Raw genomic sequence first — 24832 nt, 5'->3', positions numbered from 1 at the left:
AGTCCGCACCTCTTTGTAGCTATGTTTAAGCCTAATCTCAAATAAATAAAAATGCCTTTCCATCTGCACTTTAGACGATAGATGAGTCTTTTTTTTCATCTATATATTTGTGCTATATTTGTGCACTTATTTTCCTGCTGTGTCTTACTCTATTTATGTTATTTGATTAATCTATGGCCAGGGTAAAATTAAAGGTGAAAGCATCTGAGCCAAGAGGCAGGAAAGAGTTCTGTAGTTTTTCAGGATTGTCTTTTATTACTGTACTCTCTCTGGCCAGCACTGGATGGGGCTTGGAGGAGGCAGTGAATGTAAAGAGGTGAGCAGCACACACTTCTTGGAGAATCTAATCTGATGCTGCTATGGGAGAGACTTTCATAATCATGCACACCAAGGGATGAGTAAAGACTGCAGCCAGGGTGGCTCTTCCACTGGGGTCTGTGAGGAAAACTCCTCCAGCTGGTTAGACCAACATTGAGACAAATCACTGCCTTCACAGAGAGTTATTGCATTAAAAAACAACCAAATAGCCTCGTCAACTTAAATTTTCTGAAAAAATTGCCACACAAAATTTAAAATTATTTCCAAAATAAACCCATTTCCCAGAAGTCTGGCATGCAAACAGAATCTGTGATGTATACAAATCTGAAATAAAAAATGAAAGTGTGCTCCTTTTTGGAGGCTTCTCATAACTACCAACATTGTTCATTTTAGCTGGATGATATAAAAATGGGTCTGATTATTTACCCGGAAATCTATACATTTTTGTGGCATCTATACAAAACAATGGTGATACTGTGTTGCTATTCTTTGACTAAACACAGAGTTAATACCATAGCTTACTGTGTATCTATCTTTTAGATAAAACAATAGTGTTTGTAGCACATCTACTTTGAAAGTAAGCTAGGTAAATATTGAGCTTTAAAAAATGTATTTCCAACCACAGACTGTAAAAAATAGGTTACCAACACATTGACTAAACTGGCCTTTAGGAAGGTATTTGTCCAGACCTACTTACATATAATTTCAAACGGAATTTCACACATTTACACTAATCAATTTAACTAAATAAAAGCATAACTCCAAAAAACATTACAAAACTCTCATCCTTACATGTGATTTGTTGCTGGCTATGAATTAAACAGGAACACCCCCATTTATCTTGCTCCAGTTTCTGAGCTTATAGAGACACCTTGTGGCACGACATGGCTGTGTTTTGTTGTCAGTGTTGGAAGCTGTGGCCTCCAAGTTGTCCATACATACTGTAAATTTGTAACATGGAAAGGCAGGATATTTAAAATAACTGCTTCTGAATTCCTCTGGGGATTTGTAGCAGTGCTTGCAACAGACATAGCGACAGTCCCACAGTCGGGCCAGTCAGAGGCAGCTATTTGGAGGCACAGTGGAGATTCATTGTGCTGGACCAACTCATTTTAAGCATGACCCCATTGTATAGGGAACTCATATTACTCACACAGGTATGGCAGGCATTCAGTTCACTTGGAGAAAGAGTTTAAATAAGAGGTAGCCAGCTGCCGTCCCTGGGAGAGACTGTGTTGCAGAGCCACTGCTGACAGTTGTAACCCAAAGTCTGGATTATCATTGCAACAGCGCGACAAGAGGTAGGATCTCACAGACGTACATATGTTGTTTCAACTCAGCATACACCAGTCACACACAAAAGCTTGGGCTTACTATTATTTAGATGTGCAAAGACAAAAGATTGTTACAAGCACCACATGGCAACGCTGAGGCTGAATGTGAACATTCAACAATCTGGCCAGGTTCAACTTGCAGCACAGCACATAGCGGGTTCAACACACAGCACATAGCTGAAAATACAAATTAGTTTTAGTCTCATACATGTGTTGCTATGTGGGCTTTTTAGATTGATATGCTGTGTAAGATAGCTTTGGAAATGTCAGTGCATTCTGCCTATTTATTCATTAAGTGCCATGAATCTATATGATCATGCAGTTTTTCTCTTCTGTGTTTGAGGACCAACAAGGCAGTGAACAACTGCAAAACGCAATACTGGGTTTTGACATTGTGTACACAATACACAATGTCAAATTGTGCAGGTGTCAATATACAATAGTTTACAATGCATGTACAGTATGCTTGAGACATGCAGTTTGTAATGTGGCACTGTGCACACAGCTAAGTGTTTACTGATCTGCTATGTCTCTGTGGGGTGCTGTGCCGTGGAGCATTTGACTTTTTAAAGGCACCAAACACTAAAGGACACCTGACAGGGAGGAAATAATCACTCTAAGATTTATTATCTACATATTACACACACACACACACACCTTAATTTCACCTTTATGACGGGCATGCAATATGAGCTCAATAAAGTTGAGGAAGATACTCGGACTGAATGAGACATGCGTCTTATTTGGTTGCTTGTTGTCATTTTTTGTCCTTTGTTTCTCCTTGTTGTAGTTTAGTGTCTCTCTATGTTTTTGTCTCTCCTTGTAGTTGTTTTGTGTCTTTGTGTCTTTGCAGAATTCTCAGGTGCGGTTGGTTAAAAAACTGCAGCTGAACTTTAATAATTGGTTCACACTGGAGATAAAGAGATGTTGTCTGCCCAGGCGCCTTTTGTAAGCCATTTTAGTGATCCTTGAGAAAATACCTGCTCTATAGTAATTTGTTCTGCCACATGCCATTTTGGGTTATCACTCATTCAGTAATGTTTTCAGTCTCACAACATGGGAAAGAGGCAGCTAGCAGAAATATGAACCAAGATGGACCTATAAAGAATATACAGTGAGGTCAGCTGATCTTGTCTGCCTATGGCTCAGGATATGTAGTTCATTAAACTGATAATAGGAAAATGTGAACAATGAGTTCTTGCTGGGGTACGCAGTTTTTACTATAGTGCATCTCCTCAGACACAAAGACTGTCTCCTTCCAATGCTTTATGTGGTGACACTGCAGATTTTGTATTTTTTTAAATAAGCCAAGATGTGAAGGACGCATACAGGCCTACATACTAAAAAAAATGTCAAGGTGGTGACTGTCATTCAGAACCACATTTCATCCTTAACTTTAATATTATTTCTAATTTTGTTAGCCATTATTATTTTGATAATTTAAGATTACCATTGGTCTCAAAAACTTCACTGGAATTAACGTTTTTTATTGCATCAAAGGGATACAATTTCCACCATTGTCAATTTTGATAATTGAGAAAAAAAATGATTAAAAGACAAAATTGCAGAAAATTAAACAAATATCTTTAGTAAGACCAATCTGGAATGTGAAAAATGTATATTTTATAAATTGTTATCATTTTGTTTGTTTGAAGCTTGGAACCTTCAGAGGCCCTGCAAGGCAATGTTCATATCTGTGAGGCTACCTGTCCCACTTATCAATAAGGACAGCGTCAGTTTCTTGCTTATAAGTGATTAGATAAGAAGTCACCTGCGACTGTAAGTCCAGCCTGCACGAGCCAGACCTAAAAATGTGTTGCTCTCAAAACTCTTTAAAAAGTTGGTAAAAAGAGGAAGTCTCTCTGAAAGTGTGTGTGTGTGTCCCTGTTTAGTTGAAATCAGTTTTCTGGCACTCAAGTGACAATGGTAAGCACAGTTTCGTGGAGAATATAAAATGGAAAGGTGTAACTGAGACAATAAAGTTTATGTAAGTGTCCGTGTGACCCTTTGCTGCATTTGCATGCAAAACGGTGTGGATTGCTTTGAGGAAAGAATAAATGTAGACAACATGTAGACTTTCCTTCAGATTCCTGTTGTTACACTGGGGTTGTCTCACAGCAACATATCCCCTGAGCAGCTGGGAATGTAATACAATGAGGAAATTACTCATCTAAGAGGAACTTGTTGGCTTAATTTCTAACTTTCTGCTTCTTGCACTCCGGCAAGGTTGTTATCCCCCACAAAATAAAAAACAGCCTCCTCATTACTTAACCTGTGAGAAGACTGGATAGTGCCTACAGATGTCCAACAAATACAATCTGTTCCAGTCTGAAGTGATAATATATAATATAATAAACAATGGGGTTTAAGTGATTGGTATTTCTCATTCAATTAGATAGCACTGAATGCTGTGTTTTTTTTGCAAATGGTAGGACTGGCAGAGAGCGGGAGGTGGCGCGCGTAAGGTGTTGTTGTTTTGCTAAGAGAGGACCCGATGACTTTGTGTTGACAGAAGAAGGGCTCAGGATAAAGCAGGTAGGTTTTTCATGAGCGCCTCATCAGCATTTACACCTTTCATCTGTGGCTATATGTCATCTTGTTTCCCTTTGTAGTGTTTCTTTGTGTTCGAAATGATATGTTTACCTGGTGGAGACCACTATATCAGGCAGGCTCCTTGTCCCAACATTGCATAATACTCTACTAATCAGGAACTACTGTATGTTTATCAGGAGAGGCAAAGACTTAGTAATTAGTTTATACAAAACTAAACATATTTACAAAATAGTGAGTTTGACAGCAACTATGCACCAAAGGTACAGTACGATTTGTCCTCTTACATATTTGCTTTGTAACCAATTTGGGATTTATGTTGTGTTGTGATCCTTGTAGCAAAGGTGTTAGTGCTTCTGGACAGCTAAACATGGCAACAAACTGGCTATAATCCACAGATCTCTCCAGCAATCCTTCCGTTCAATCTCAACAAACAAAAGAGAAAGTGGATCATCAAGAAAGATGTTTTTCGTGGCGGGGGCCAAAAATACAGCAGGAGCAGGCAGAGGAAATGAAAGGAGGTAACAGGTTCCTTCCAATTCTAGTTTAAAATGTACTTATATTGCAGAGGGAGAAAGGGGGACATTCATTGGCCACGGAAAAACTCTTACCTATCATGCACTTAGATTTGTATGGCAATATATTTGCACTGCAACCTAAAAAAAAAAAATAATAATTTCCCCTCATATTCCTCATCATTAGGTCAATCTACAAGAAATTTCGTGAGGTAGATATATTGGACAAGAAGAAGACAGTGACAGCTCTCAATACTTTGGGAAAACAAACTTACAACAACAAATTACACCTCAAGAGATCCCAAAAATATTTTCTGTTCTTTTTTTTGCATTAAATTGGATCTTCATTTAAATGTCAACACAGTGTGTGGACAGAGGAGGGTGTGTGTGTTGTGCTCAACTCCACGGTCACAGCAGACATGAACTGTTCCTACAACTGTGGGTCAGACTGCTGGAGAGTCTCCAAATACCCCTGTCTGCGGGTCTACGTGAGCGTCAACAACACGGGCCGGGTCAGCCGTTTATCTCACAATGAGGAGACACAATACATCAGCTCTGAAGTGAGTACAGTGCCAGAGGGAAAATACTGAAAATTACTGAACTGTTTCAAATGTTGACAACGGATGTCAGATGCTGGCCTGATTGTAGACTCGCTCTGCTCCCAATTCAGAAAAATGTTAGTCGATAGGATTTTTGCTGGTCAGGCTGAAAGATGATAAATGAAGTATGGTGATGTATTCAATATTGTGAAATAAAAGAAGCTCATCACCACGACAAAAAATATGACCTACTGATTGCCGTCTATAGCTAACCTCAGTGTCCTTCAATCCTGTCCTTGCAGTGTTTTTATGTGCCTAGGTGCCAGAAGGACAGTGTGGCCATGCACGTCATGATTATGAACATCTCCGAGCATCTGAAGGTAAACCAGAAGGTCCCCTGTTACTACGACCCCAGCGAGCAGCAAGAGATGGTTCTTCTGAAACGACTCTACGACCACAGTGTCGTCTTCCATTCGCTGCTCTGGCCCTCCTGCATGCTAATGGGAGGGGCCCTCATCATTGTGATGGTGAAGCTCACGCAGTACCTCACCAGGCTGTGGGAAGAGATAGGGAAGATCAAGAGGTAAAACATGTGCAGCAAGCCTAAGGTTGCTTGGTGATGGACGTATGACATGAAGGGGATAGTTTGAACCAAATTACCTTGCTCTGACTTTTTACACTTTCTTATTCTGCTGAGACATTTGGAACAGGCAACTTTGCCTCCACATAGAATATGTGAATGTTTGCAAAAGTGAACGTAATTTTCCAGGGTAGAAACTGTCAGACACATAACTGGCTGTTATACAGGGGGAATCAAAGACTGGATTTTGCACAGTGTTTAATCATTGGGAAATGTTCATGGATTGTTGTTTACAATAGTTTGTTAGACTTATAATCTTAAATAAATTCAGTATAAAATGAGCATGAGCTTGCCATGTCATACAATGACACACATATCAAAACCAACCTGTAATCATATCAACAGCAACAACAATCTGTTCAAATGTGTTAAGGGAACAACTTTGAGAACTTTGTCAAACCTTCCTATATTTTGATTATCACAAATGATTGTTTTCTGAAACAATGTTTTCATTTAATATCCACTGTGTCAATGACCAAATAATATGTTAAGGACTTTCATAATGAAATGTCTTTCATTAACATAAGGTGTACATAACCGGCCTTTATTGAACATATACTGGCCCATTATTCAAAACACTTTGCACATTCTTTGAAAAATTCAATTTATTGAGACGTTACAACAAAATGTATATATACTTGCAGATTTATTTGAAAAACTTACCACCGAAGCTTTTTATTTGTGTTCAGAATATCACATACACCTGTTTCATTTTTTCAGATTCTATGACAAACAATATACTTATATTGTTTGTTATAGAATTGTAGAATGATCTTACTCAAGTACAGAAATTAAAACCAAACAAAGCTTAAGGTCAAACTAATGTTCTCAAGTTCAAGGGTCACAAGTTCAACTGCAAGTTATGAAAAAGAAATTGCATGGTGATTTTGCAGTCTCACTATCCCAAGCAATACGTTTTTTTGTTGCCCTACAGGAGAAATAAAATATCATCTACCCAGAGTATTTGCGCTCTAGAAAAGACACAAAGAGTATATAAGTCTGCCAAGGCTGCACAATATTACAGTTGTTTGCTTATTTTAAAGATAGAAAAGTTTTCATCCGCATCAAAACACAAAGGACACATTGGTCTGAAGTTCAGACCATTGGGCATTAAAATATAATGCTAATGAATTGTTCCTCTGCCCGTGGCATATAACGTTCCCATTAAAATGTTATTTGGGTTTAAAGTTACTCAGCAGAAAGAAGAGGGAACATAACGTCCTATGCAGAAGCAATAAAACACTTCATGCAATCAAATCAGTAACACTTTTCCTCATTCCAGCTTTTTTTCTTCTGGGGGCTCCCTCTACGCACATGCCGGTGACAGGATGTGCTCTGGGCGACTGTCTGTACAGTCTATTGTCTGTAGCAACAGACGGCACAGTTTTTTTCTCATGTTCTCTTTCGTGGAATTTCTTAAGAGGCTTTTAGTGTGTTATTAACGAAAGCAGTGGACAAGCGGTTTCCCTTCCCAGTCTCATCTCATGACAGCTTTCTCCAGCAGCTAACTCTCTCTGTGTGGGAGGGCGGTCCATGATGATGAGCCTGCTAGCAGCCTTCGAACAGGGTAGCTAGCTAAGTGTTGGAGCTAGCGTGCTAACAGTTACCCAAGTGTGCAGTTTATTTTCGGGACAGCACGATGAAGAACATCATGAAGTATTTTAGACTTATTCCACTACAGCATATTGACAACACCACTGGAAGCTAGCGGCGTCTCTTCTCCACCTCAGCGGGTTTATTCCGACCCCTCGGTGTCATTGTTTGGATGGACTAACGTTAGAGCCAGCACCGCTGCTTGAGACTTCCCAAGCTAGCCGCTGCTAATGATTGTGCTGCTAGCAGACTACCTTCGCGGCTAACCGGTTGGCGTTAGCTAGCTATCTGACACAGGTAGCTTATATATGTTGTTGTTGTTGTTGTTGTTTTGTGGTCGCTTGTTAATTGGAACAGTTAATCACGCGACAATCTATCGGGTCTCGCCCGTTTAAACGTCAGACTTGGCTTTGCTATATCTCGAGGTTTAGCTAGCTACATATTGTAGATGGCATTGATCTGCTTAGTGAACTTGCTAACAGTTAGCTTACAAACAACACCTAACGTAAACCCACCAGTAGCACAGAACAAACAAGTCGAGGTAGCTGTCAAGTCCTGGCTACAGCTAGCTATAACTTAGCCGTAATAGCCACGATTGACTAACGTGTGGGTAGTGCTGGTTAGCTAACGTTAACATTTAACATAGCTAACTGTTGAAGTTCTTTAATTTAAAAGCACTTGGCATTCATTGGTTCCTTTAAGTTAGCATGAGTTATTGTAACACCAACTCTGAAGTTTTGTCTCTGATGTGATGACACGTTATGATATAGCTAGCTACTTGGGTTACCTGCTAATGTTATAGGTTACGATATACTTGAAAAACGGCTGCACGATACGCGGAAAATATGGGATATTTGATAATCTTGTTGAATATTCGCGATAACGATACTGCTTTTCTGCTGCTTTCAGTATATTGTTAAAATACAACACATTTTGTTAACGATTTCCAACATTATTTTGTTAAATACTATCATTAAATTGAACATAAAATGTGTTGCTACCACTGCCAAACTAAACGAAAGTAAATTTACCCAATTACTAAATACTGGCAACCTATCTTAAACTGGGGCACCTTTTAGGAGTGTGTATTTATCCGTTAGCGTGCTGTCACTATGCAACTCTAGCATCGCGGAAGTCAGATGTTTACCAAAAGCGTTTTGCATGATTTTGCACAGGTCAGTGGTTCTTATATAATTCTGTTTCCTTCTTTTTCATAGTTGGTTGACATCGCTCATCTGGTAATTACCGGGCTCTGAAAATAGCGGATTTGTTGGCACGACCATGCCTCCCAGGCCCTCCTCAGGAGAACTATGGGGGATGCACTTGATGCCCCCCAGCATACTGGTCGACTGCCTTCTGCCAAATGGCATGCTTCTCACGTTGGAATGTCTCCGGGAAGCCACTCTGATCACAGTCAAGCATGAGCTTTTCAAAGAGGCCAGGAAGTACCCTCTGTATAATCTGCTGCAGGAGGAGAGCTCCTACATCTTTGTCAGTGTCACCCAAGAGGCAGAGCGGGAGGAGTTTTACGATGAGACCAGGAGGTTGTGCGATCTTAGGCTCTTCCAGGCCTTCCTTAAAGTCATTGAGCCAGTTGGCAACAGGGAAGAGAAAATTCTCAACAGAGAGATAGGTATGGTATATGAATTATTATGTAGTTAGAAAACAATAACATACTTTAAAAACCAATGGCAGTGAAGAGGAGGAACACAATACTGTTGGCTTTAACTTGTCATATATATTGTCTCATGTGTTACACTGTATATTTTCAAGGCTCAAATTTCACGTCATGAAAAATGCAAAAAAACAACACATGTTTTATTAAAATTCAAAATCCTTTATTAATCTCACAACGGGGAAATTTGGACTGTGAATTAAGCACCTGTTTTTCCTTTCAGGTTTTGCAATTGGAATGCCTATATGTGAGTTTGATTTGGTGAAAGACTCAGAAGTGCAGGACTTCAGAAGGAACATTTTAAATGTTTGCAAAGAGGCTGTGGACCTTAGAGACAGTAACGGACCCCACAGCAGAGCTTTATACGTATATCCTCCCAATGTAGAATCCTGTGCAGAACTTCCCAGGCACATCTATAACAAGCTAGATAAAGGTAAGACATTTTGTTCTGTGCTCAAAATATATTTGGCAATGTTTAAATGCAGTGTCTAAAAATTCTATCATATTGATTCAATTTTATCTTTTATTCTCTTTCCCTTAGGTCAAATCATTGTGGTCATATGGGTTATTGTGTCACCCAGCAATGACAAGCAGAAGTATACCCTGAAGATCAACCATGACTATGTGCCAGAGCAGGTGATTGCTGAAGCCATACGTAAGAAGACGCGTAGCATGCTGCTCTCCCAGGAGCAGTTAAAAATGTGTGTACAGGAGTATCAGGGAAAGTACATTCTCAAAGTCTGTGGCTGTGACGAGTACTTGCTGGAGAAATACCCTCTGAGTCAGTACAAGGTAATTTAATGTAATCTTATGTCTTCTGCATCTGTTGCTATTGTACTAAGAGGCGGAGAGATCCATTTCACATCAAATAATAATCAAACACAAATCTGCTTGGCATTCATTACATGAAATTAAATGTATGAGAAAATATGCTGTCTGTAAAATGTGCTGATTCAGGAATGTACTGTAAACATCACAGGATATAAGGACAAAGTATTGAATGTTTCAGTTACTGCTGAGTTGTACTTGCATAATTTATATGTTGATAAACCTAAAAATTGTATGAATGGCTTCAAAATGTCAATAAGTATGAACAGCTTCAAAATGTCACAATCATGGCTACTTCAGCATGTCACATTGTGTGTCCTTGACAGTATGTGCGCAGCTGTATCATGCTGGGACGGATGCCTAACTTGATGCTAATGGCAAAAGACAGCCTGTATTCCCAGCTGCCCATTGACAACTTCACCATGCCGTCATATGCGAGGCGAATATCCACAGCAACACCCTACATGAATGGGGAAACAGCCACCAAGTCTCTTTGGACTATCAACGGAACGCTGAGGATCAGGATACTGTGCGCTACTTACGTCAATGTCAACATCAGAGACATTGATAAGGTACATCAGTGTCCAGTGCTGTGACAACATCTTGTTTTATTTATAGCTTCTTGCTTTGGTCTGGTTTGACAAAATTGAATTCTGAATGTAATTTCACATCTATGGTACCTTGGAGGTTATTAGAAGATGGTGCACAGTATTCTTCACTTCACACAGTCAGAAGTGCAGAGAAAGATATCTTTATTAATCGATGGATAGTATATAAACTGTTGTTCTTGTGACTGCTCTAGATCTACGTCAGGACCGGAATATACCACGGTGGAGAGCAGTTGTGTGACAATGTCAACACCCAGCGTGTGCCCTGCTCAAACCCCAGGTAGTTCACAGTAAAGAACAATTTTCTACACTCTAGGAATTTCACTCTGCTTTGCAACAGCGATGTGATGATTATGTCAATGGTACCTTCTCTCTTTATTCCAGGTGGAACGAGTGGCTGAATTACGACATGTACATTCCAGACATCCCCTGTGCTGCCCGACTATGCCTCTCCATCTGCTCTGTGAAAGGAAGGAAAGGAGCTAAAGAGGTTAGCAGTGAAATGCTACAATGAAGTTAAAATTGCTTATGATTTCAGCTTTGGTTGATTAGTCAGCAATGGGGTCACTGGTCTGGTGGTAACTACAAATGTGTTTCAAAATTACGACAAACACTCCTTGAGTATCTTCTTCCTAAAACGATATATCGAAAAGCAACTTCTCTGTTTGCAGTGCAGCCAAACAAACTAGCATTGTTTTAATGAAGAATTCAATCAGTAATTCCATCATGTCATGAGCAACTGCAATCTGATTTCATAATGAGCATGGTGCAAGATGTTTTTCCACAACAGTAGGGCGGAGTTAAAGTTTTACCGGCAGGAGTCAGAAATATTGGGTCTGCATTAGCATTAACTCAATACAGCTGAGCTCTGAGACGGGAGAGTGAACAATAAACGACGAGGTTGATATTAATGACATATGCAATGATGGACACTGTCACTTACAATGAAAGCAACTGTAATGCGAGGGAATTACCGAATCCAAATAAATTGAATGTTTTTTGCTTAAAAAAAACAACAACAAAAAAAAACAGGTTTTATTTCATGAAAACCTTAGGGTTAAGTGTTTTGTCCATATTTTGATTTCAATCTATTCTTGTACAGTTTTTTTTTTTTTTTAGAGATTATTTTTTGGCCATTTTAGGCCTTTAATGGACAGGACAGCTGAAGATGTAAAAGGGGAGAGAGAGGGGGAGTGATATGCAGCAAAGGGCCGCAGGCTGGATTCGAACCCGGGCCGGCTGCGTCGAGGCGTAAACCTCTATATATGGGCACCCGCTCTACCCACTGAGCTATCTGGGTGCCCTATTCTTGTACAGTTTTTATTCAAATCAGAGCAGTTAAAGTCGGTTGGCTGTTGGCTCTCTTAATCATTTTCACATGCATCATCTTACTGGTATTTTTCTGCAGGAGCACTGTCCTCTTGCCTGGGGCAACATTAACCTGTTTGACTACACCCACACACTAGTAGCAGGGAAGATGGCTCTCAACCTATGGCCTGTCCCACATGGCCTAGAAGACCTGCTCAACCCTATTGGTGTCACAGGCTCCAACCCAAACAAGGTGAACAGCAAATGTCAACATTCTGAACATAATGCTCACTCACTGTTGTGCTTCCAGTAGTGTCTCGTTTTTTTCTTACAGGGAAAAGAGTGGTTTGATTGAGATATTTTAAATGTAAACAGACATTGGTTTACTTTGGATGTTTTTTTTTGTAGTTGTAGTTTTTTTTGCAAACAAAATACAAAAATGTATATGATTTTAAAGTAGTTGTCAATGAAGATTTCTTTCAGTTACATGGACCAGAATCTTGAAACACCAAGAAGAAAGAATATCATGGCGCAAAACATAATCTAGCCAAAACTTTTCAAACATTATTCTTGTGTCTGTGACTGACTTCTTAAGCCTCATTGAGTTGGTGACAACCTGTAGGGTTCAGAGTTTAAGCCGCGTCAATTGAATCAACCACACCTCTTTTTCCACTTAATTAAATAAGTATTAACATAGTAAACACCTGTCCCCTTCCACCCCTTTCTAAACTTGCAGGAAACCCCTTGTCTGGAGCTGGAGTTTGACCATTTCAGTTGCCCTGTCAAGTACCCTGATATGACCATCATTGAGGACCATGCAAACTGGAATATATCCAGAGAGCTTGGCTTTAATTACTGCCACACCGGTTTGGTAAGATAATAAGCATTTCTTTTTTAATATGTATTCTGTTGCACCCTATCAGACTCATCATAAAATCAGATTTTCATTCCCAAGAAGCTGCTGCATTGTAGTTCACTCACACTTGAACTTAATATCACCCTTTCAATTCAGTTTTATGGGAGATAACTTAGTGCTGACGTTGTTGTTCAGTTTTTTTATTACACTATGTGTTACATGTGTTATATATGGTGTCATAGAGTAACAGACTGGCACGTGACAACCCCCTGACCGACGCCGACAATGAGCAGCTACGCCAGGTGTGTAACAGAGACCCACTGTCTGAAATCACTGAGCAGGAGAAAGACTTTCTATGGAGGCACAGGTAATGTGTGTGCACTTGTATACTCTTATTGGGGGTTTCTGAGTGCTTAAAACCATTACATTGCAAAGTAATTAAAATAAAAAAAAAGTCATTATCTACCGTCATGTGGGGCTAATCTAGATGTCATTAAATTTGTAACAAATGTATTCTCTCCCCTAACTTTTTTAGACAACACTGCGTAAACATGCCAGAGATCCTTCCCAAGATCCTCCTGGCTGTGAAGTGGAACTCCAGAGATGAGATTGCACAGGTAAGCTCAGGTTGTCTACTGCTGACACCTTTTAATTTAAAAGGTGAAATGGATATGTGCCTAACTTAGTTATTATACTAATAAAACTCAGCTGATATTACATAAAGAGTAAGGGCTGGGCGATATGACGATGTATATTGTCAAAACTATATAATAATATCTCTTGATATATTTTCCTATATCGTTTTTATCGCAGCGTTAAACAGTGGCCATCCTTTAGACAGCGTTTTACGTTCATTTAGCACTAAAATTCTTAATAAAATGAGAAAATACTTTTCATTTGTCATGTCAAGAATATTAAAATAGGTGGTTATTTCATAAAGACTATTTATCAAATTATATTCTAGTTCCTTCAAAGTAGCCACCCTTTGCTCTGAATACTGATTTGCACACTCTTAGCATTCTATTGATTAGCTTGACTCCACTGCTGGAGGTGTATTCAGGGTCATTGTTCTGTTCAAAAATAAATGATGGTCCAACTAAACGCAAACCAGATGGGATGGCATGTTGCTGCAGCATGCTGTGGTGGCCATGCTGGGTCAGTAAGCCTTCAATTTTGAATAATTCTCCAACAGTGTCACCAGCAAAGCACCCCCACACTATCACACCTCCTCCTCCAATGGTGGGAACCAGGCATGTAGACTTCATCCGGTCACCTTTTCTGTGCTGCACAAAGACACGGCGGTTGGAACCAAAGATCTCAAACTTGGACTCATCAGAACAAAGCCCAGATTTCCACTGGTCTAATGTCCATTCCTTGTGTTTCTTGGCCAAAACAAATCTCTGCTGCTTGTTGTCTCTCCTTAGCAGTGGTTTCCTAGCTGCTATTTGACCATGAAGGCCTGATTCGCGCAGTCTCCTCTTAACAGTCGTTCTAGAAATGTGTCTGTTGCTAAAACTCTGTGTGGTATTAACCTGGTCTCTAATCTGAGCTGCTGTTAACTTGCAATTTCTGAGGATGGTGACTCAGATAAACTTATCCTCAGCAGCAGAGGTGACTCTTGGTCTTCCTTTCCTGGGGCGGTCCTCATGTGAGCCAGTTTCGTGTTAGCACTTGATGGTTTTTGCGACTGCACTTGGGGACACATTCAATCTTGGCTGTGTATCAACCTGACTTCTACACAACACAACTGATGGTCCCAACCCCATTAATAATGCAAGAAATTCCACTAATTAACCCTGACAAGGCACACCTGTGAAGTGAAAACCATTTCAGGTGACTACCCCATGAAGCTCATTGAGAGAACACCAAGGGTTTGCAGCACTATCAAAAAAGCAAAGGCAGGCAACTAAAAACTAGAATATAAGAAATGTTTCCAGTTATTTGACACTTTTTTGTTAAGTACATAATTCCACGTGTTCATTCATAGTTTTGAAGCCTTCAGTGATAATCTACAATGTAAATAGTCTTGAAAATAAAGGAAACTCATTGAATGAGAAGGTGTGTCCAAACTTTTGGCCTGTACTGTATGTATGTATGTATGTATGTATGTATGTATGTGTATGTGTATATATATATATTTATTTGAAGTAAGTGTTATTTATTTCATTACAGATGTATTGTCTTCTGAAGGACTGGCCTGCTATCAAGCCAGAACAAGCCATGGAGTTGCTAGATTGCAACTTCCCTGATCCAATGATCAGAGAGTTTGCCGTAAAGTGCCTTGAGAAATACCTTACAGACGACAAACTCTCACAGTACCTCATTCAACTGGTTCAGGTGTGTTGTATCCTCATCTCATTTGAAATTCAATTTAATTAAATAATGTAAATGCCATGTTATTCTAACTGGATGTTAAATTTACTGTAGTATAATTCTTTTAGGCAAATTATGTTTTTCATTGTATTTACTATGCTTTTTGTTCCTGTGACCAGGTTCTAAAGTATGAGCAGTACCTTGACAACCCACTTGCACGCTTTCTGCTGAAAAGAGCATTAACCAATCAGAGGATAGGACATTTCTTCTTCTGGCATTTAAAGTGAGTTCATTTAAAAAGGTCTTCTTTCAAGAATTTTGAGCTGTATGTGGCTGGAAAGGTTAAACTGATGTTTGAATGTCACTCAACTGTCTGGTCTCCAATTACGTTGAATTCAAAAAAGTCCTGTTGAAACAGCTGATGTCAGTCGTGTGTGTTTGTGCCTACCCGTGTGTATGTGTGGCTGGACAGATTTTCCATTAGGACACTAAAAACCTCCTAATGTTTTTTTTTTTTTTTTCGTTCCTGCCTACCTGTGTACAGGTCAGAGATGCACAACAAGACAGTGAGTCAGCGGTTTGGCCTGCTGCTAGAGTCGTACTGCCGGGCCTGTGGCATGTATCTGAAGCACCTGAGCAGACAGGTGGAGGCCATGGAGAAACTCATCAATCTCACTGACCTCCTCAAACAGGAAAAAAAAGATGAGGCACAGAAGGTAATCTGACAGCCGGCAGCTGTTAATTGTGATCCACTGAGTCATTGAGTTCAATCTTGACAACATCTGGAACAATCAGGCCACAGATTGTTTTACATATTTTACAAAAATACTGTTAATAATTGTAATTAATTCACTTTGACTGTATTTTGCTGAGCTTTCTTGATGTTCAGCTGCTAATGTTAATGAAGGTTAACACTGGTAGAGGTTTCACTATAAAAGCTAAAGCAACTATAGCAAATTAATACAGTTCTGAGCACAGGGATGCTCATAATTAAAACAGGGTACATTAGATAAAGTTTTATTTACTATGATTGTGCTAAAATAAAGTAAACAAAGGCCTTACCTTAATAGAAATATGGCTTTAATTTGAATAGGCCACTGTTATAATGACAATATTCAAATAATTTGTCATGTGACAAATAGTAAACAGTCTTATTTGTAGTAATCTAAAACTGTTCACTCGCTCACAAATATTGTTAAGTTTAACATTTAAGTGCTTGCTACAAGAAGGAACTAAGAGTTATAGCCAGTAGCACATGTATCAGTCATAGTGTGGATGAGTCTTGGCCAATGCATTGGTTATCTAGCTAACTATCAAACTGACTTAAGATCTAAATACAACATTATGGAATCAGTAATAGCATGAGATTTTGCGAGGTCAAAACGTTTTTCTTGTTGAGGTTAAAAGTTGTCTCGCGTGTTCATGTCCCTGGTTACCGACTGACCTTCTGCTGCTTTACATACAACGTTAAAGAGCAATGATAAGTGGTCATGAAAATAAATGGAAGTCTCTCGTCACACCGCTAGTAATCGCCTTTTCCGAGATGACATAACCAGCACCCAGAAGCACAGCACAAAACCGATGCTATGTGAAACTGCATTCTGCTCATTGTGAAAGGTTAATCCTTTTGCTGAGGAAAAGAAGCACCAAGGAGACTGTACTTACTATATATTTACCAGGCTGAGTGACTTGCCACCTGTCTGAAACTATTTTTTTGTTAACTCATACATTGGTTTCTCTCTTTCAAGGTTCAAATGAAGTTTCTGGTGGAGCAGATGAGAAGGCCTGATTACATGGATGCCCTGCAGAGCTTTACCTCCCCACTGAATCCTGCACATCAGCTGGGAAACCTCCGGTACATCAGCACTCTCTAATATAACTCTCTCCTCTCATATGGCTGGCATTTAATATTTATTTCCACTGCAGGTATTGCATTTGCCTTTTCATCTTCAAGCCTTAACATATTTATGTAATATTGTCTCGCATTGACAGACCTAGTCAGTATGGTCTGGCTACACCACCTGTCTATTCTAGGATAGGGTAAAAAACAACAACACTCTGGCTCCTTGTATTTCTTTAAACCAATTGCAACTATCCTGTACAGAACTAACCCCCAATAGCGGCAATTTCGAGAGGGGAGGGACATCTGGCACGTCAGGCTTCATCCCCAGCTACATACATTCGTTGTGCCAGACTATATGTAATAAAATGTCAGTGTTTTGTGTGTGGCTGAAGTATGTTTAGGAAAATCATAAACTCATTTTACAGTAAACCCAGTCCACGGGAATCAGTTAAGATGAAAACCAAATATATCAGATAAAGTGTGTACACATAAAAAGGAAGTTTACTCTGTTTTTTGTTACTCAATGTACTGTAATTGCACATAAATGGACATAATAGATAAAAAAGGACAATAAAGCTGAAAAAGGTAAACATGAACATTGACTACTATGTACAGATATACATATTTATCACAGGTGTGGAGGTACATATATGAGAAACAACACAAAAATTAAGTAAGACAATGGTGCAAATATTTGGCTAATAATGCACAGTAACATTTCCTCTTTGAACATATCCCTGTCTCTGTTTCAGCCTGGAGGAATGCAGGATGATGTCATCAGCCAAGCGACCTCTATGGCTTAACTGGGAAAACCCAGATATGATGTCAGAGCTGCTCTTTCAGAACAACGAAATCATCTTCAAAAATGGAGATGGTTAGTTGTGTTTTCCATACAGAAATAGATTGAGAGTAGAATGTACATTTAACTCTTTGCTATGATCATTTGACTAGTTAAAAAAAATGACGCTCAGCGCTGTTTTGACCATAGACAGGATGATCGACCAGTTTTTTGCAATGGCGACGGTACACATAAAAATGTCCGCAGCTTTGACCATTCTGCTGTGTTGATTGAATTGGAATGTTTTTTCTATTGTTCTAGTTCTGTGGTTTCCCCTCTTGTATCTCTCTTGCTTCCTCTATCTCTATTTTCCCATCCGTGCCTTTGTGTACTTATACACACATAGGCTTGGAAAAAGCTCTTGCTGAGCATGTAGCATAATTAAGTCTAAACCTGTAGGGCACATCATGGCAAACAAACACAACCTCATTCATGCTCTGTACATGGAATTCAGAAAGAACAAGTCCTATTATTGTAATCACACTTTACCGCAGCTGCTTGACCATTTTGTTGCACCATCTGTGACAAAACTGACATTGAAAGCTCTGCTCCATAATGCATGATGAAGTTGATCAAAGAGCAGCTAAGCAGCTAATTCTCACCTTACTGTCACCTACCGTCTTCTCTCTCTCTGCCTCCACAGATCTGAGGCAGGACATGCTAACACTGCAGATCATTAGGATAATGGAGAACATCTGGCAAAACCAAGGCCTTGATCTCAGGTAGGCTCCTCACTTCACCATAACATTAACAGGCACCGGATACTTTCATGTTCTGCACTCAGTATCAGAATGTGGATTGGTGGCAACCCCTACAAGCCACCAAGTCATTCAGTATGAAGTCATCACCTCCGCCCTAATTATTTCTGCCTCTCTTTATGTTTCTTGTCCTTCCTCTCCCAGGATGTTGCCATATGGTTGTCTGTCAATCGGTGACTGTGTTGGTTTGATTGAGGTGGTGAGGAACTCTCACACCATCATGCAGATTCAATGTAAAGGAGGCCTAAAGGGGGCGTTGCAGTTCAACAGCCACACTCTGCATCAGTGGCTTAAGGATAAAAATAAGGGAGAGATGTAAGTGGTAAAAATAGAGATTTAAACAGCTTTTCTATTCTGTGTGTGTGTGTGTGTGTGTGTGTGTGTGTGTGTGTGTGTGTGTGTGTGTGTGTGTGTGTGTGTGTGTGTGTGTGTGTGTGTGTGTGTGTGTGTGTGTGTGTGTGTGTGTGTGTGTGTGTGTGTGTGTGTGTGTGTGTGTGTGTGTGTGTGTGTGTGTGTGTGTGTGTGTGAGACGATACATCAAACCCACCAGGCATTGTTTTGTCATTAATTATATGCCACTTTGCAACACACAAGGGAGCCCTTATTTATTGATATTAAATAATTTCAATAGTTTTGTACCTTTTTTAAAATTAATGTTTCCAAAATTGTTTCAGAATGTCAACATCAGCAACCATCCACTATCATTACTGCCTCGGTCCGGGGACACATCCACGGTCAGCCCCCAGCCAACTAGCAGCCAGCCCGGTCAGCATTTAACTCCGGTGCTAAGGACGCTAACGGCAGTTTACTGAACAGTCGGGAAACAGCGGCCATTTATAACGTTACACTGTGCGCCCCCCCCCATCTTTACAGTTAGCTAAATTTATTCAGCAAATGTGGTAGCATTGGATCTGGACAGGAAGGATAATTTTGGAAGTTGGATAGGGTGTGTCGCGATTTTGCCTTCTCACAGAGGATCGTGGATCTCAGTGTCGCGATTTCGGTTTCATATTGCATATCGTTACAGACCTAGGTGTTAGTGATAATGTTAAGACGTGGTGTCTACAAACCTCACAATCCACTCTGAGACTGAAGTATTTTCCATTTGTTTGATTCCTTAGGTATGACCAGGCCATCGATCTGTTCACGCGGTCGTGTGCAGGCTACTGTGTAGCCACATTTATCCTGGGCATAGGGGACAGACACAATAGCAACATTATGGTCAAAGATGATGGACAGGTAAATATTAAATTTTGATATACTTTCTGTTTCTCTCTTAAGTAGTTATTTAATTTATTACTTATGTTTTCTCAGCTGTTCCACATAGACTTTGGCCATTTCCTCGACCACAAAAAGAAGAAGTTTGGATACAAGAGAGAACGTGTGCCCTTTGTGCTCACACAGGACTTCTTGATCGTTATTAGCAAAGGAACTCAAGAGTGCACCAAAACAAGGGAGTTTGAAAGGTAACACCAGCAATACCCAGTTTATTCTAGTATCTACCAAAGCCAAATCAAAATGGTAGATTGAGTTAACTTAGATTTTTTTCCTCTGATCCGTGTTAACCAATTATTAACCATCATTTGACAAACGGGCAACTGAGTCCCAGGTCACCCATCCAGGAACTTTGGACACAGGCCTACATTTCGCGTTCAGCACCCACGGACAGCTGCAGACTTGTACTGTTTGCGTAGCCACGATGTTACATGCATTGTCATTAGGGATGGCCATGATTAATCATCGATCGATAATTGATCGTTAAGAATTCATTTCATCACGTTAATTCGTTATTAATTAAACTAATGCAGTTTGCGTTTTGTAGTGTGAGTCTTGAAGCAATGAATTTAATTTTACTGTGTTGCAGCAATTAAACCTTTAACCACACGGGGGCAATATTTGACGCCATTCTCAGTTACCTGCGAGTTTTGGTTTTGATTTCAAAAGTAGGCGAAGTGAAGTGTGGGACCATTTTGATTTAAAAAACGATTTAGTTCACTGCAAACACTGCAATGCCGTGTATAAGTACAACACGGTCACAACTCAAATGATGTACCACTTAAAGTGCATCGACCCTGGTTGATGACGGTGTCGGTGCATCCTGCTCTCAGTCTCAACCCAGCATCAAGTCGGCGTTAGCACGGAGTAGAAGCGGTAGAGACCGGTAGGGCGGCTATCCCACAGCCTGGAGGTGATGAGGCTGTGTTGTCTGACACGAGGACGAGGGGAGCGCAAACATTGGCCAAGTTAGGACGGAGGTACCTGTCCCAATCGCAACGTCAGTCCCCTCAGAATGGGTGTTTTTGGCGGCTGGACTGACAGTCACCACGTTGCGGCGTGTCTGACCCCAGATCATGTCAGCATGCTTATCTTTCTCAACAAAAATTAGTAGACTGGTGCAGAAGTTATGTGTGAGTTACTAGTTTTAATGGTTAAGCTCTCACCGTCTTTCTTGACTCCATGCCTTAGATAGTTTTGAGATACATTTGACAAAACCTAACAGATCTAAGTAATATGTTTTTGGTTAAGTTATTGTTTCAAATGACATGATTCTTTTGTTGTTATTTATTATTTTGGAACAAACGAGGCTCTCCCGTTAAAAACTATGGCTCGCAGCTGCAGCTTCCGCTGCTTTAGAGCACCGCAGCGCATATATCTTCAAGTTTAGCCTAACCAAACGTCCAGTTTAACTGCCCCAAGTTTTTCTTGTAATTAAGATCTCATTGACGATGTATTTTTGTACTTTCATTGCATTTAATTTATAAGAATTTAAATAAATAAGGAATTTTAATGTAAAAATATTAATGATTAATCGGTAGTCAATCGTTAATTCTCCCGACGATCAACTAAAAAAATTTAATTGAATGTCCGTCCCTAATTGGACACATGCAGCCCTTTCCCCAGATTGGAACTGTACGGGCCCCTGGTACAAGTCTGCAAGGTTGTCAGCTGTGTGTCTGCCCGGAAAACTCTGTGTGTAGGACAGTCGATTTAACTCACCAGTCCTCACCAATATAATGGCATGTGTCCTCCTCCCCCCTCAGGTTCCAGGAGATGTGTTACAAGGCGTACCTGGCAATCCGACAGCACGCAAACCTCTTCATCAACCTCTTCTCCATGATGCTGGGCTCAGGGATGCCCGAGCTGCAGTCATTTGACGACATTGCTTACATCAGAAAGACGCTAGCCTTGGACAAGACAGAGCAGGAGGCCCTGGACTACTTCATGAAGCAGATGAACGACGCTCACCACGGTGGCTGGACTACCAAGATGGACTGGATCTTCCACACAATCCGCCAGCATGCTATGAACTGAAGTGATGACTGATACATAAAGAAAGGAGTAAAGGACTGTAGCGGTGGGACAACACACTAAGAATCAAAAGAATGGTGAGAAGCAAGCTAGGTATTTTCCCAAACCCACTAACACCTGGTTAATACGTCTGCCAGCGTGTGACTCTGAAACCTGCCAGCGCACCACAAAATAAATGTGCTCAGAAGGGTCTAATTCAGGGACGCAATGCCTAAATGCCCCTGTTTCTGAATTTCTTATTCCTGCACTATGGACGTCAGAAGACAGGGAGGAGTTATATTTCATCAGTTTTCTTCATAGGAACTAAACAAGTGTTATGGACCTTGACATCTTTGCCCTTCTTTGTTTAAACAAACTGGGCAAATATTTTTTGTATTCCTTTCAAGTACATCTACAACCATCAGCATTAAGAAAGGAACATCACAAAGTTGTGTACCATGAGCACAGTTGGCTTTTTCACATGATGAACTGACAGAGTGTAACTGCTTTATTTCCATTACCTATTTTAAACTGATGAAGACGGGGAAGATATTGGCGCACACAGCCAGACCAGCTGACAGAATGAAAAGGACAATGGCAAGCCTGGTGTGTGCCTATTAAATCATGATTACCCCTTACAATCACAAAAAACAATCACAAACACTCTTACTACAGGACTGACAGAAAACGTGTTGTCGTGTTGTTAAACACTAGCATTTAACACTTTTAAAGCAACTGAAATAACGATTTATTTGTAGCCTACAGATGACATATACTCAGATTAGAATCATGCCAGATAACTGACTTTTTGTACAACAGTATATCCATGGACTTGTATGCATTCGGTTTACATATTCCTTTTTGAGTCTATTTTCTACTGAGCCAAAGTACTAGATGTTTAACCCCACTACTCAGCAGTCTTATTGTTAAAACAAAAACAAAAAAACAAAATAGTCACTACTATTCCAAGTATCTCATGTGTACTCGTAGCACTGATCTCTGCAGTATTTGTTTTTGTTTTGTTTCGTCTATCAGTATTATCCTGTGTCCAATGTTAGGCACAAATGTCCTTCATCTACCCCACACTGTCGGAACACAGACGGACTAGAGAAAACCTTTCTCACGCTCAGCTGTATGAGAGTTTATGAATTGGTCTGTTATTCAGCTGTTTAAGGCCAGAGTTGAAGGGGAAAACGATGTGCGGTGTTCCTTTTGTGTGTTGTGCTGTTACACTATGCAAGTTGTGATTCTGATACCTACTGTATATCACAACAACAACAAGTTGATGTCAGAGTAAGGTAGAGAGAAAAATGCATCTCTGCCGACATGCTCACACAGACAAGTGTGCAGTGAACAGAAAAATGCTGCACTGTTACAGGATCGTCTACTTCTTCCCAACAATAAGAACTGAGAAATGCCTTTGGACCTTACCTTTTTCTTCTCCTTACCAGGTTTATATTTGGAGCTTCTATGTAAGCCATCTTTAAAATGTTTGATCTGTCGAGTTTTACTCCTGTCCTCCTGTCCTCTTATTCTCTAACACTAATACTAAGATAATTTAAGTGATTCTCTCCTTACATATGCCACATGGTCCCAGATCATGACACCCAGGTAAAGAAAAGTAACAGAAGTTAATTGTTTTTCAACCTTTTAAGTGTCTTCTTCCCTCCTCTTTCCTATGATTGTGTCTCTTATGTGTGGGAAAAATAGTCTTTGCAGGTTTGCTCACTGCACTGACAATTACGTAAGATGTCAGTAGATGTTCCAGCTTTACCAAATGATACACAACAGGTCGGTTTCCTAGACACTCAAGTCCGTCTGAAAGTCCAATTTTTGTTTTCTGTACATTGGTATGGACTTAAAAATGCTGAGATGCATGCACTTCTGTACAGGCTACAGAGCAGTGGGCTGGACCCGAACTCAGAAAACTAGACCTCATATACTTTATGGAAGAACTCCCTAAATTATGCTACTTCCCTTTGTACTTATTTTTTTCTGTTTGTCACACTGCATTATGCATGAGGTCCTTGAGTATCTACTTTTTTTGTTTTGTTGACCTGATGTTGTTTACTTGAATTTGATGTATAGAAAGGACCTTGTTACTTGTGTAAGGTACAACAAAGTCACAATGAAGGTAACAGATACAGATAATTGCTACTACATGTGCAAATGCTTTTCTTGAGTACAGAGGTAATATATTTTTGTACTTTTAAATGTAAGCAAACTCATATATGTAACCGCTAACCAAAAAAACTAAAAGGTGAAATCATGCATAACATGCACCATCCTCATACAAAACCCAGGAGACAGCTTCTAGTTGTTGAAACGATATGAATGACAAAGCAGAGGATTGTTGAATGAAGGACAGCAACTTAATGCTGTTGTTAGCCAGTCTTCACATCAAGTGGAGATCTTTAGCCCGCAGTGGAAGTCTGGAAGCACAATGAGAAAGAAGCTACCCTGCATGATTAAAAAAAAAAAAGAAAGAAAATGAAAAGAATTAGACTTTGTTATAACCATCTATGTGTGTGTGTATAATATATATATCTATATATATATATAGATGTATATCTATATATATATATATCACAATTATCAAATCAAATACTTGTTTTAGTCATCCTCATATGACCATGTCTGATAAACTGTATGCATTCATTTATTGTACTGTTAAATAAAAACATTTCTCCCTATCTAAATAGATTACTAGGCATTTTTGTTATTACATTGTCTTGTTGGTCAACATGTTTGTATTATCTACAAGGCACTTTTGCATTGTTGTGCTTTGTAAAGATTGACATTCATGTGGGTTAAGGCTTTGGGAATGTAAAAAAAAATCCTTTTTGGTGCAATCTTCTATTGTCTCAATCTTGCCCTAGAAAACAACACAAAGACGACTGGGTGAACTGTACTGGTAGGTATAAAGCTTCAGGATTGGTCCTTAACTTTGACTTTTAAGTTAAAAAAAAATTAAAGTAAAGAAAGGAAGAAGTTAAAAGTTCAACAAAGTAAGTGTGATTGTTAAGCA

The 24832-nt window shown here is 39.7% G+C and overlaps 1 protein-coding gene and 1 pseudogene across 4 annotated transcripts; both read left to right on the top strand.

Annotated features, from left to right (window-relative positions):
* The first annotated feature begins 4116 nt into the window (after nt 1-4116).
* Nucleotides 4117-6213, top strand: LOC117954534 (annotated as a pseudogene).
* A 1020-nt stretch (nt 6214-7233) lies between these two features.
* Nucleotides 7234-24503, top strand: LOC117954189 (phosphatidylinositol 4,5-bisphosphate 3-kinase catalytic subunit alpha isoform). 4 transcript variants are annotated; one of them, XM_034887765.1, is made up of 21 exons: nt 7234-7629; nt 8707-9122; nt 9388-9597; nt 9706-9956; nt 10319-10564; nt 10795-10880; nt 10985-11090; nt 12009-12161; nt 12645-12779; nt 13007-13131; nt 13300-13381; nt 14937-15101; nt 15257-15360; nt 15622-15793; nt 16826-16932; nt 17673-17794; nt 18402-18480; nt 18661-18831; nt 19638-19755; nt 19831-19982; nt 21558-21828. In XM_034887765.1, the coding sequence occupies exons 2-21, from the start codon at nt 8771-8773 to the stop codon at nt 21826-21828; spliced, it is 3207 nt and encodes a 1068-aa protein (XP_034743656.1). In that variant the 5' UTR covers nt 7234-7629; nt 8707-8770. The 4 variants fall into 4 exon arrangements, with proteins under 4 accessions (XP_034743656.1, XP_034743655.1, XP_034743657.1 ...); XM_034887764.1 differs by having other exon boundaries at nt 7234-7786; XM_034887766.1 differs by having other exon boundaries at nt 7235-7475.
* The last annotated feature ends 329 nt before the right edge of the window (nt 24504-24832 follow it).

Source organism: Etheostoma cragini, chromosome 12 (assembly GCF_013103735.1).
Source record: "Etheostoma cragini isolate CJK2018 chromosome 12, CSU_Ecrag_1.0, whole genome shotgun sequence".
Lineage (NCBI taxonomy): Eukaryota > Metazoa > Chordata > Actinopteri > Perciformes > Percidae > Etheostoma > Etheostoma cragini.
Note: the sequence above shows the minus strand (reverse complement) of the source record. Positions and strands in the feature narration are given on the sequence as shown.